This window comes from Giraffa tippelskirchi, chromosome 3, assembly GCF_054371585.1.
Source record: "Giraffa tippelskirchi isolate mGirTip1 chromosome 3, T2T-mGirTip1v1.2.pri, whole genome shotgun sequence".
NCBI classification, from domain to species: domain Eukaryota; kingdom Metazoa; phylum Chordata; class Mammalia; order Artiodactyla; family Giraffidae; genus Giraffa; species Giraffa tippelskirchi.
In genome coordinates, this window is record NC_137277.1 from 29,996,055 (window position 1) to 30,008,961 (window position 12,907).

The window sequence follows — 12,907 nt, forward strand, 5'->3', positions numbered from 1 at the left end:
CAATAGATTTTCTTCTTAGTTCTTTAAAACAAATAAGGAAAAGGAAAACCAAGAAGACACAGGAAGCAAGGAAAGAAAATCTGTCTTTAGGCTAACTCCACCCAAGAATCATAGCATATTTTTGCAGAATATTATTATAAAGCTAATTATCACAACTAACATCTGTTGGGTTGCTAGGCATCTGTGATTGGCATTTAACATTTAATCCTCATAGTAACCTTATGTGATCGACTTACTACCCTATTTTACAAATGAGGAAACTGAGGCACAGAGAAGTTATATAACTTGTTCTAAGTCATCAAACCAGTAAGAAGCAGAACTGGAATTTGTACTCAGTTCGGACTCTAAAGCTTTTGTTTAACCTGTATGGGAAAAAAAATATCTGTTATGGGTTAAGAATATCTGTTATGTTAACCTTAACTGTGAGAGCACTAAATATAGAAATACCTTTTCAAACTTCATCTATCCATCTGGGAAAGCCTCTATGAGAATTGTACTTTCTCTTTTTCTTTCTTTTCCTTAATCATCTCCCATGATTAAATATTTAATTAGCCTATGGTCACTGAGATTTTAAACAATGTTGCAGGCAAATTAGTAAAACTGATGGAGTAAGGACATCTGAAAATTCATCCCTCCATAAAAGCAACAACAAAACTGACCCCCAAAATGGTCAGAATCAACCTTTCCTGAACTCTGGAAATTTAACCAACAGGCTTGCAGCAAACCAGGGAATCATTTATTCAAGGAAAACAAATTAATTTCTGTAAGAACAATGAGATCTGTGTTGCCCCATTTTACAAATGAGGAAACTTTGTACACTTGTTCCAGACCTTTGCTCTCCATGCCTTGAAAAATAGCCCACATCTCTGGTACCAGAGGAAGCAGAACAGACCGGGAGGGTCTTCAACGCCTCACTTCCAAAGCACCAGCATTATTTTACACCTTTGGTGGTTCCCTGGAAGACCTTACTTGAAAGGTTTGCCTTTGACCTGACTGGAAGGGGCCTAATGTAAAAGGTCTCTTCTCAGATGGTATTTTTGGAAAATAGTTCCAGGTAAATATTTTAACAAGACAGTTGTATGAGGCTGTGGATAACAGTTTGAGGCAAAAAACAGCCTAACCAAACATCTTAAAAAGCAAAGCTGAGGGGCTTCCCTGGTGGCTCACTGGTAAAGAATCCACCTACCAAAGCAGGAGACACGGGTTCGACCCCTGGTCCAGGAAGATCCCACATGCCACGTGGCAACAATGCCCCTGTGCCACAACTATTTAGCCTGTGCTCTAGAACCTGGGAGCTGCAACTATGAGCCCATGTGCTGCAACTGCCGAAGCCCATGCACCCTAGAGCCAGTGCTTTGCAACAAGAGAAGCCACTGCAATGAGAAGCCTGCACACCACAATTAGAGAGTGGCTCCTTTTCTCTGCAACTAGAGAAAAGCCTTCACAGCAAAGAAGACCCACAGCCAAAAAGAAAGAAAGAAAGAAAAGCTGAGGAGTGAGATGCCCACAGAGACTTCGTAATGTTCCAACACACTCCTGGGAAACTAGAAGACCGCAAGACATATTCCTGGGAATCTAAAAATAACTATTAGCCTTAATTAAAGAGTTCAGCAAAGTTACAGGATGTAAGTAAATATACAAAAATTAGTTATATTTCTACACAACAGCAATGAGTACTCCAAACATGAAATTAAGAAAACAATTCCATGAATAACAGCATCAAAACAAATAAAATACTTGGGAAAAATTTTAACCAAAGAAGTGCAAGATTCACACTGCAAAGTATGAAACATTGTTGAAAGAAATTAAAGAAGGTCTAAATAAAATGTAAAGACATGCTGTGTTCATGGATAGGAAAGTACCATTATTAAAATTTCACCACTTCCCAAATTGACCTATGGTTTCAGGGTAATGTCTACCAAAATCCCAGCTGACTTCTTTCCAGAAATTGCCAACCTAATTCTAAAATTCATATGGCAATTCAAGGGAAAAGAAAAACCGAAACAACGTTGGTGCTTTCAAAACCCAGCTTAAGGCTACTGCAACCACAGTGGGGTGCTGGCATAAGAATAGACATGTTAAATCAATGGAACAGAATCGACAGTACAGAAATAAAGCCTTATATTTACGGTCTATTGATTTTCAACATGGGTGCCAAAGCAACTCAATGTGGAAAGAACAGTCTTTTCAAATGGTGCTGGGACAACTCTACATCCAAACACAAAATAATGAAGCTCGACTCGTACACGTCACACCATATAAGAAAACTAACTCCAAATAGATCAAATATCCAAAAGGAAGAGCTAAAGCTATAAAACTCTTAGAAGAAAACAAAGGAGTAAATTTTTATGACTTTGCATTGTGTATGCGCTGTGTTCAGTTACTCAGTCAGGTCTGATTCTTTTTTGACCCCATGGACTGTAGCCCACCAGGCTCCTCTGTCCATGGAATTTTCCAGGCAAGAATAATAGAGTGGGTTGCCACTTCCTACTCCAGGGGATCTTCCTGATCCAGGGACCGAACCCACATCTCTTGCATCTCCTGCATTGGTAGGCAGATTCTTTACCGCTACACTACCTGATACCCAAAGCATAAACAATCAGAGGAAAAATAGATGAGCTGGACTTTACAAAAACTAAAAATGTTTCCGCTTCAAAAGACACTATCAAGAAAGTGAAAAAAATAGAACTTTCCTGGAAGTTCAGTGGTTAAGACTCCACACTTCCAATGCAGGAGACACAGGTTCAATCCATGGTCCAGGAAGATTCCACATGTCCCTGTGGACAACTAAGCCCCTGTGCCACAACTACTGAGCCCACGCTCTAGAGCCATAACTACTGAAGGCTGCATGTTCTAGGGCCCTTGAGCCACAACTAATGAGCGCCTGTGCCACAGCTACTGAAACCGTCGTGCCCTAGAGCCTGTGCTCCATGCGAGAAGCCTCTGCAGTGAGAAGCCTGTGCACTGCAACTAGAGAGTAGCCAGTCACTGCAAATAGAGACAGTCTGTGTGCAACAACGAAGACCCAGCATAGCCAAAAATAAATAAATAATAAATAAATAGAGCAGCGTGTACTCATCAAAAAAAGAAAAAAACGTGAGTGTCACCTGTTTGGTTAAGCACAGTTCTTCAAACTTTGAGGCGCTGAAAAACAAACTTTTGGCACTAACTTATCAGATCACTGATGGGCTCCTGTGACAGTGAATTCCTTCACTTTTGCATCTTCTCCTGTCCACTTTTCCCCAGTCATCACGACTGACTGTATATAAAAATAGAATGATTATAAAGCAATAGGTAGCCAAAACAATTTGGCAAAGTTTGTTATCTTTCTCCAGAATTATCTCAATTCTCCAACCCTTCACTTTTTAATAGCTTGCCCATGGTCTTGGTCCCATGAGCTTACTGTTTTTTCTTAACCAAGCAGCCCTTCTCTGAGATTAATATCCTTGTGTTCATCCCTAGTGAAATAAAAGTATGCGGCCACTCTAAGTTACCCTGTTTCTTCCTCCTGTCTTTAGTGCAGCCTTTTATTCACAAGCTTGTGTCTGGGCAAAGGGGAGAATGAGTGAGAATGAGTCAACAGCTCAATGTGGGGGTTGCTACAGCAACTACTTTCCTACAAACCAAAGGACAAATGGTTTCAGATTCACAGTGGACACTGTACTACAGATCATTTCCATTTTGGCCCAATTCCTTCATTTTACACATAAAAGGTATGCCGACTTCTAGTCCATTACCTTTTTAATTCATGAGCTTCTCTTCATGGAACAAAACATGGGAACAGTTGTTTTTTTTTTTTTTTTTGGCAACTTTAAAAAATAAGTTTTATTTGAATAATTTCAAACTCATAAAATGTTACAAAAAGAAACAGATCAAGAAATATGTGTATATTTTTACCCAGATTCCCCTAGGCAACAGTTTTTATTAGCCTCAAAGACCATCTCAGAGTCAAAGTTTAACAAATGCTGTCCTAAATGGTTTTGAAAAATATATCTTATTTGAAGAATAAAGCTCAAATGTTTTCGCATCAGCCTTCTGCTATAGAACACAAAATAAGGGAACATTTCTTACCTGTTATTTTTTTTCTCCAAATTCTTCTATACAGGTCCAGACAGATGGGCTATGTTTCCTTTCTATTAACTGAGGAGACAGAAGAATTGAGGACTGAAGCCTGTCATCACTGTCGTGAGTGTACTGAAATCCTAACAGCTTTAGCTGAAAAAATGTCCAAATCAGGCGGTGAAAACAGATTTCAAATAGGACAAACTCCACAACTATCTATGCTAGAATCCCAAGGCAGGCAGGGCAAACTGGTTTCTTGGAGGAAGGCAGTCAAAGAAATGAGCAGAGTGACCTAGACCCTGTTCCAATATATTTGAAGTACTTGGGGAGGGGCTGACCCCCTTTCCTTTATTCATCTGCATAGGTCCATGAGCCATGAGAACATGACTCCCCACGTGAGGCTCCTCAATACAAGACCTCCAGCTGCACCACGTACACCCTTTCTTGGGGTGGGGTGGGGGCAGCCTAAAGAATTTGAAGTGGTGAATCTGTCTTTCCATGCAAGTTCTGAGAGTAGCCTTGAAGAAGAGTCCCTGGCAGTGAGGAACAGAGGAAGACACAAGGAAATCAGGCAGACCTGAGTTTGAATTCTGATTGTCACTTTCTGGTACAGTGACTTGAATAATGAACATCTCTGTCTTACTTAGTATCATTTACCTCGTAAGGCAGTTTGAGGATTAAGTGAAAGAGCATATGCAAAGCACCCAGCATAGACTGGGCACGGAGTAGGTGCTCAGAAGTGATGATGTCATATTTGCACTGGCCAGAAACCCTGAGGATGCCCAGAGGTGGCTTGGCCAAGAGCTCCAGAAGTGTGGAGTTATCACAGGGAAAACAGCTCTAAAGGCGCTATTCAAGTTAGAAGCCAACTTCAAGATGCAAGGTACAAAAAGCCAAACTGTCATCATTTAGCTCTTACTACAAGGAAATGAAGAACCGCGTAGAAAATTACTTGCAAAGCTCATAAGTGGTTTTGCTTCTTATTAACAGTGTGAATCTAGGCAAGTTATCCAGTGTCTCTGAGTTTCAATTTCCTCATCCCTAAAATGGGGATAATAAGAGTTGTTGGGGGAAAAAAACGTGTGAAGTAATATGTATTCAGTATTTACCATGTATCAAGCACTATGGTAAAAGCTTTAGGCACACTATCTTACTTGTATAGTAAGTATAGTGCCTGGAACATAATAAGTATCTAAGAGATGTAGGTATTAAAGAAATGTTATAGGGCAGAGGAAGAATTACTATGCTTTTGACAAGGAGTAGAAACGTTGTAATATAGGTGGTAAGAATAAGATGCAGTTGAGACAAGAAAAGTAGAGCAGTTGCTAGGTGTGACAATCTCAAATTTTTGAACTATTACCAAAAAAAAACCCAAAAGAACAGCCACCCTAAATCATCCCAGAGGACAGGCCCAAGTGAGTTCGTTTTCATTTTTAATGCTGATGCTTTTCTGAATCTGAGAAGCTGCTGGGGTTTCAGTACATACCAAAAAGTGATGACAACATCCTCAAGCGTGCTAACTTTTGTGTGTACACACCTGTCTAAAGAAAACCAAGGCCGGCTGACTGGGAAGCTTGGTGACCACAGCTCAATTTGTCTTCATGGTGTGACCACACCCATCTCATCAATATTCTCAACAGTGGGGTAAATAATTCAATAGGGATAAGGCTTTGGTTTTCCTCTAATTCTCTCATAATGCTTATGTTCTTGGTACAATATTGATGTACCACAGACAAGCCAGCATGTGAACATGCTCTGTCTGGATAACTATATAGCCTTTCTACATTGTACAGTCCTTTAGTTTCTAAAATCATGGAGCTTGTATTGTTAAAAACAATGAAGTGACTAAAAGAATTTTTAAAAACTAAGCCATCAGTCTGGATCTGTGTAGGTAAAGGAAGGAGAAGCAGTTTGAAGTCAGAAGAAAAAGTATACTTAACATTTAGGATTATCAACCACTGCTGCTTTTCCATAATATATTTCATTCCTGATTTCATCTGAAAGAGACATGATCATTACTGCCATTCACAAAGTTGTACTCAATTAAAAAGCCCTTGGTGCAACTTTGAGGTGGATGTCAGATTCAAAATAGACTACCACCCTGCTAACCTATTTACCTGGTGTTTGTCAATAACATACAGGCTTCATTTAAGAAACCTACTCTTATAATTACCTGAAAGCCAGTGATGAATCAAGTTTTTGTAGGGCCTGAACCTTATCTACTTTGGGAAATTCTAATAAAAGCACACAAAGATAAGAATACAAAAATTGCTAGGACCACTCCCAAGACCTTGGAAGGGACTTATGCAAGTGAGGAGCCCTAAAGCTTAAGCTTCATTTAATTCATGACAAATCTATCTCAACTGGGGCCCTTTACCAAACTTAGTTAATGCAAGGGAAAATATCATTTCAACTTGGAAACACCCTAGTCATTACAGGTAATAAAATGACTTAACTCGAGGGGTAGCATCTTCCCTTGGCATCTTCCCTTTGGAAGAAGATGCAATAAAGTTTATATCTCACCATGGCAAATGTTGCCTGAAGCAAATTAGCTTTGTCTAGTAGAAAGACTTGGCCCCATCAAAGAGCCCTACCCCCAACACACACTTACTGTATTGTGACAATCTTTTGATGGTAAAACTTCGAATGAGTTTTAGGAGTACAGTATTGATTTATTTCCAACACCAGATAGCTCAGATTCTTTCATTACCTTTTCCTGTCATTTATGATAAACACAGAAATTCAAAAGGAACAAGTTGGTGTCTCTTCCCTTAAGAATCTTTTCTGACCCACCACCCATTTTCTACTTTGCTGCCCCTGCCCACCTTGTTACCCTGCTGCATAGATGCTAGCATGGCTCTCCTATATTTTCCCATCAACATCCATCTTCCTCTTTCCAGTGTCAAAGCTTCTTGGGGACAAAGTCCTTGTCCTATTCTTCTTTGTGTCCCCAACACTGCCCTTAGAACAGTGCTGACACACAGTAGGCATGGCACTCTGTGAATGTTTTTGAATGAATTCATCAATTTTTGTCTACTGTGATTCCACAATTTACTTTCCTGTTGTCTGCATAACCACAGTGAAACTCTGATTCTTATCAGGGACTCTTGGCATTATAAAATGTTTAGAAAAGGTGGTGAGTTTAAGACATTGTATTGACGCTACTGAAACCTCCTGGTGGAGGGACCTTAGGCACCGGCTCTCTGGCCAAAGGAAAACTGACCCTGGGTGCTCTTTCCCCAAAGTAGGCATCAGGAAACTCATGAGGGGCAGAGGGGTGGGGGGAGGCCACCCCAGATAGGGATCTGTAGCTCTGGACACACCCTTAACACCTTCATTAACTGGAAAGGAACTGTGTGAAACTGGATTTCTGAGCCGCAAGACAGTAAGAGAGCCTTTACCAAAGCCAGGCATAGAGAAGGCTCTTGACCTTGACTCGAAAATCCCCTTCCGGCCATGGAATGTACTATGATTTGCTTGTGTCACAGAGAAATCACAGAATTTTTGAGCAGAAGGGGTGTAAAACCCACACTTGTTATTGACGAGTAGTCAGGTAAAGTCTATAGCATTAGGCTACAGCAATGTATTTTCTTTATATTTTTCACACTACAGCTGAACAAAAACATCATCTTTTTCCATAACTGAAAGGTTCTTACTGGCCACAGATAATTCACTTCAGAGGCATACTTTTTGAAAAACAAGGATCTGGGTGATTGGGGAGAGCCCTGTAGCGGATGTTCAGGAATTCCTTTTCCTTTACCATTTAAAAGAAGCTAATGGTTGAGGAAGCATCCATACCTTTTGTTCCATGAAGAATTTTGTGCTAAACTTAGATCTTTGCAGCTGTGCATTGTATAGACGTTAAGCAGTTACGAACTTGGCACATGAGCAGGAATCAAAGTTAAAATCAAAAATGGAACTTCATGGACCCTTCCTATATTGGAGCAGCATCAGTGGGATTCCATGACAGTGTTAATTTGAATGTTTTTGTTTGGTGCCTTTTATTGCCTGTCCCAAAGATCAGTACTATGGAAACCAGACCGTTTCATACATAGGAGTTAGACAAGTCTCTTGGCCTCTTTGTACCTTAGTTTCCTCATTTGAGAAAAAAAAAAAAAAAAGGATCACAAGATATACTTTTCAGGATTCATACTAGGCTTACACCCAGGTAACCAATAACTGTATGATGTTTTTACACACAGTTTTATACATGTATTCATCTTCTATTTCACTTACAATGTGTGTAAAAACTGCATTCCATGCCAGGCCTGAAATGTTCCAAAGCTCAGTTCTGTGAGTAAATTGCAACCAAGATTTCTACAAAAAAAGACACAAGCAAAAGAAGAAGAAAAATATATATTCTTTCAAAACACTTATCCTTTGGCAGTAAATCTAATTTATATATGATGAAAATAACACCAGTACTCCCTCCATACACTAAAGAAATCTCACTGTGGAAGATAATAGGATTGACACTTGAATGATTATATACTTGGTGCATTTAGTAAATGCTCAATAAGTGCTTATGTTAAGTGATCTTTATTTCTCTAGAAAAGCGGCACTGTTGACATTTGAGACTGGATAATTCTATCTTGTGGTGGGGCTCTCCTGTACACTGTTGAATGTTTAGCTGCATCTCTGGCCTCTGTCCACTAGATGCCAGTAGCACATACAGTTCTAACAACCAAAAATGTCTCCAGACATTGCCAAATGTCACTGCATGCAAAATTACCCTGGTTGGGAATCACTCACTGCTCTATAACGATTCACTCTGATCTGTGTAATAATTCTCACACTAACCTTTGCCAGAGACAAAAAGCACTTGTTATATAATTTTAATAATATTTCAAAATGAGTAACAAATTAATTTGATAAAAATTAAGTTTTCTAAAAATTCCAAATATAATGAAGTTGTATTTGTAACTTACATAAACTGCAAAAAAGGAAGTGGTTCAAATGTACGTCTTTCAATAAACTGTATTTTATTGCAGGATAAATCTCTAGGAAAAGTAAAAGGAAAATATTGCCTCAATTAGCTATTAGATATCTATTTAATAGGAATAATAGTAGAGGTTAGAATGACAATCACAAGTAAGTAGCTTTGGTCTAAACTCCAAACCTTAGGAAGTGTTATTTGAACCTTCCAGAGTCCCTAACCCTGCCTTCACCTCTCTCAAGAAATCTCTATAAATAAAATATGTAACTATAGAACTTTTTTAAAGTTTATGTCATAATCACCTGGAAGGCAGCTATCACTATGGGCTGTGTTAGTCGCTCAGTCATGTCCAACTCTTTGCGACCCCATGGACTATAGCCCGCCAGGCTTCTCTGTCCATGGAATTCTCCAGGCAAGAATACTGGAGTGGATTGCCATTCCCTTCTCCAGAGGAACTTCCCAACCCAGGGATCGAAGCCTGGTCTCCTGCCTTGAAGGCAGATTCTTTACCGTTTGAGCTACAACTATAGGCCTTGATAGATTTTGGAGGTAATCTTTCCTGAGAGCAGAACTGATTAGATTCCCACCTTTTGTAGCCTCTCCAAATTTTAGATTATGAGCTCAAAGTTTTTATTCTCCAATTACAATTTCTAACATTAAAAAGAATTTTCTTATATTTACACACCTCCCAATTTAGTTCCGTTTTTCTAGACCAATTCAGTACTAGCAGAAATAAAAGATATCCTTTCATACAACCTGAAAGGAAGTCACTCCCCTCAATGATATGTAACTTGACCTAATTCAGTATTATACTTTCTATCATATTGATTTTTATTGGAAAATACCCACTCTTGACTATAGCTGACTATCCTGTTTCCATTGATATCGGCTTGCGTCTCATTTCACCTGGATGGGTATAACTGTCTTCTGACTGGTGTTTCTATCTCTGCTCTCTCCATTCCTAAGCCACCCTCTACATGATCATTAGTTGAGCTCTCCAGAAAGTGAAAGTGAAAGTTGCTCAGTTGTGTCCGACTCTTTTCGAACCCATGGACTGTAGCCTGCCAGGATCCTCGGGCCGTGGAATTCTCTAGGCCAGGATACTGGAGTGGGTAGCCGTTCCCTTCTCCAGGGGCTCTTCCCAACCCAGGGATTGAACCAAGGTCTGCCGCATTGCAGGCGGATTCTTTACCATCTGAGCCAATCTCCAGAAGTGGTCCTTAAATACTAGCACCATTTGTGAACTTACTGAAGCGACAAATACTCAGCCCTACTCTGGACCGATTGAATCATTAACTACAGAGGTGGAGTTTGGGTTTCAACAAGCCTTCCAAGTGATTGACTCTGCTGCAGGCTCAAATCTGCCCGAGAGCACTGCTGTGGTAACATGGTCGCTTGGCCCCAATGCCCTTGATAACCTGGCTCTCATCTCCTACTCTCCCCACTAGAACTCTATGGGTACTCAAAGTGTTTTTCCTGTGTTTTGTCTTTCTCCCAACTTTCTTTTGCAAGCTTCTTCTTCCCAAGATGTCTATCTGATGATACCAATGGCCCTTCAAATTTCCGTTTAAACAGCATTGCTTTAGCAACATCTTCCCTGATCCAGTTAGAAGTCTTTTTTTTCCCCTCTTCTATGCTCCAACACCAACTTACAGCTCTCATTACCCATATCCATTTCTTTTTTTAAAAAAAGAAAGATATTTTTGCATGCCATTTTCTCTCAGCATAAAACTCCTTGAGTGTATGGGTTAAATCCTATTTATGCACATTGTCTGTGATGTTTGCAGCCAATGTATGGACATAAAGCAAACTCAAATATTTATAAAGTCAACAAATAAGGAGTGAGTAAGAGGAAAATGACTGTGTTAAGAGAAGTGTAGCTTTATTACTTCACGGCTCCCTCTTCTGTGCCTCTGCCGCACTTTGTCATTCGAGTTTGAGTTGTTTGTTTTCTCTGTGGGATCGTGAATTGCCAGAAGGAATCCTATCTTAGCCACTTTTGTGTTTCCAACACTAGGCTTAGTGCTTAGCATATTCTTTTTTAGCTTTTTTTACTGACTGGCATTTTTAAAAAAGAATGTGTATAGGGATGCTAACATGAAATAATCAACTTATAAAGTATTTCATAGAAGTAATGAAGGGCCTAATCCACTGAGTAGTTACCTTTGTTTTTCTCCAAACTATGTTTGTAAGGTTTGGACCCCAGACAGAAGAAAAGAAAACAGTTGCCCCTAAGGCTTTGAAGGTTTGATAATTAAAGAACTATTGTTAGGGTGAGGTGAGATTCTTTATATACCCATCTCCCTTAACTCTTTTGTATTTGCAAAAATACTCTACTTGTTAAACAGCATCATAAATTGGCTTAATAAGGGTTAACATACACATCTTGGATGCCATGGACAAAGGACAAAAACTGAGCTTTTAAAGCAAAGAACACGGTATCTCCTTGTTCCTAAATAAACAGAAACATTATGCAAGCATTTCTTCTTGGATAAAGAAGCTAGAGAGGGCATTCCCTGGAGGTCCAGTGGTTAGGACTCAGCACTTCTGCCAGGGGCCTGGATTCAATCCCTGGTGGAGGAACTAAGATCCTGCAAGCCACACAGTGTGGCCAATAAATAGAGGCTGGAGAGATTTTTGTTTTGTACCTAGTGAAGTTAGGGGCATTTCTGATATGTTTATTTAGTGTAGACATTTCTAAATATACCACTTATCCATCATCTTTAACATTTTTAATTTCATGCAATTTCTGCATGAAATCCTTAACAACAGTCTGTTCTTTTGACAACTTCGTGTGTTCTTGACAAAGGACTGTTTAGATAGTTCATCTAATATTTAACATTTTAGTGTTAAATGTTAAATACTTAACATTTTCCTGTGTTTTATCTTTCTCTCACTTTCCTCTTGCAAGCTTATTCTTCCCAAGATGTCTATGTGATCATACCAATGGCCCTTTAAGGTTCCATTTAAACAGCATTGCTTTAATAGCATCTGATCCAGTTTTAGCTTAGATTAAGTTATCAAAATTATGAGTTAATGGCATTCACACTAATGTAAGTGCTCTATATTTTCTTTCCTGTGGGTGACAATTTGAAGTTAAGTTTAATTCTTCTCATTTTACTAAAACAAGTTTTTCAAACCTTTTCCAAAAAGGCCAGGGAGTAAATATTTTAGGCTTTGCACGCCACACAGTCTCTGTCGCATATTTTCTTTGTTTCTCCCTCTTGTTTTTTCATTTACAGCCCTTTAAAAATCATTTTTAACTTATGGGCTGTATAAAAATGGACCATGGGCCAGATTTGAGTCATGAACAAAATATAAGCAGATAGTATATGAACATTTATATATAAGGTTCACATGGGAGGCTATAATTGCTCAGATCCCATTACTACTTTTCCTCTACAACTAAAGGGTATTTTCCTATCTATATCTTGTCTAAATAATTAAACTAAAAAATGAATAGGGGGTATTTAACGGTAGAGATGGGCTAGGGCCCTACACAGACTTACAAAATTATAGAATTGTATGGGTGGAAGAAATTGAAGAGACTATCTATTTTGAACCCCGTAGTTACTTTATAAAGAAGATCTCATAAATAAATATGATTCACTAATTAACTTACAAATATTGGAGGGATAGCAAGCCTTCAAATGAGTCTTTGCGTAATTCAGTCAAAGAATTTTCACTGAGAATTCTGAAAAATGAAAAGGTTATTTCTCAATCAAAACGCAAAATAACTACAACCATTTACTACACAGTACTTCTGTAAGTAGAGGAAGCTAAGTAATGGTGCCATCTAAACACCCTAATTCTTATTTAAGTTAGGGATGGCGATTTCTGCTCTGTTTTCATTTAAACCTTTCTCCTCACATCTTTTGCTGTGTCCATCTCTCTCCATCACACACACAC

The 12,907-nt window shown here is 39.0% G+C and overlaps 2 protein-coding genes and 1 pseudogene across 4 annotated transcripts in view; 1 reads left to right on the forward strand and 2 right to left on the reverse strand.

Moving 5' to 3' along the window:
• Positions 1 to 12,907, reverse strand: part of LOC145543175 (RAD52 motif-containing protein 1-like) — a 211,682-nt pseudogene that overhangs the window by 120,428 nt on the left and 78,347 nt on the right. The window lies entirely within an intron of this gene.
• LOC145543176 (reprimo-like protein) overlaps positions 1 to 12,907 on the forward strand; it is a 138,474-nt gene that overhangs the window by 100,357 nt on the left and 25,210 nt on the right. Inside the window, exon 3 of one of the 2 annotated variants that reach the window (XM_081583842.1) lies at positions 5,610 to 5,706. Coding sequence is in view for 1 of the 2 variants with exons in the window: in XM_081583841.1 (XP_081439967.1) it covers positions 4,116 to 4,185 (70 nt within the window). In the remaining variant the exon portion in view is untranslated. Of the gene's footprint in view, positions 1 to 4,105; positions 4,186 to 5,609; positions 5,707 to 12,907 lie in introns of both variants that reach the window. The other variant, XM_081583841.1, reaches the window with a different exon arrangement.
• LOC145543173 (uncharacterized) overlaps positions 1 to 12,907 on the reverse strand; it is a 50,186-nt gene that overhangs the window by 22,957 nt on the left and 14,322 nt on the right. The window contains exon 4 of the mRNA XM_081583820.1: positions 12,621 to 12,692. Within this exon, the coding sequence (XP_081439946.1) occupies positions 12,621 to 12,692 (72 nt within the window). The remainder of the gene's footprint in view (positions 1 to 12,620; positions 12,693 to 12,907) is intronic.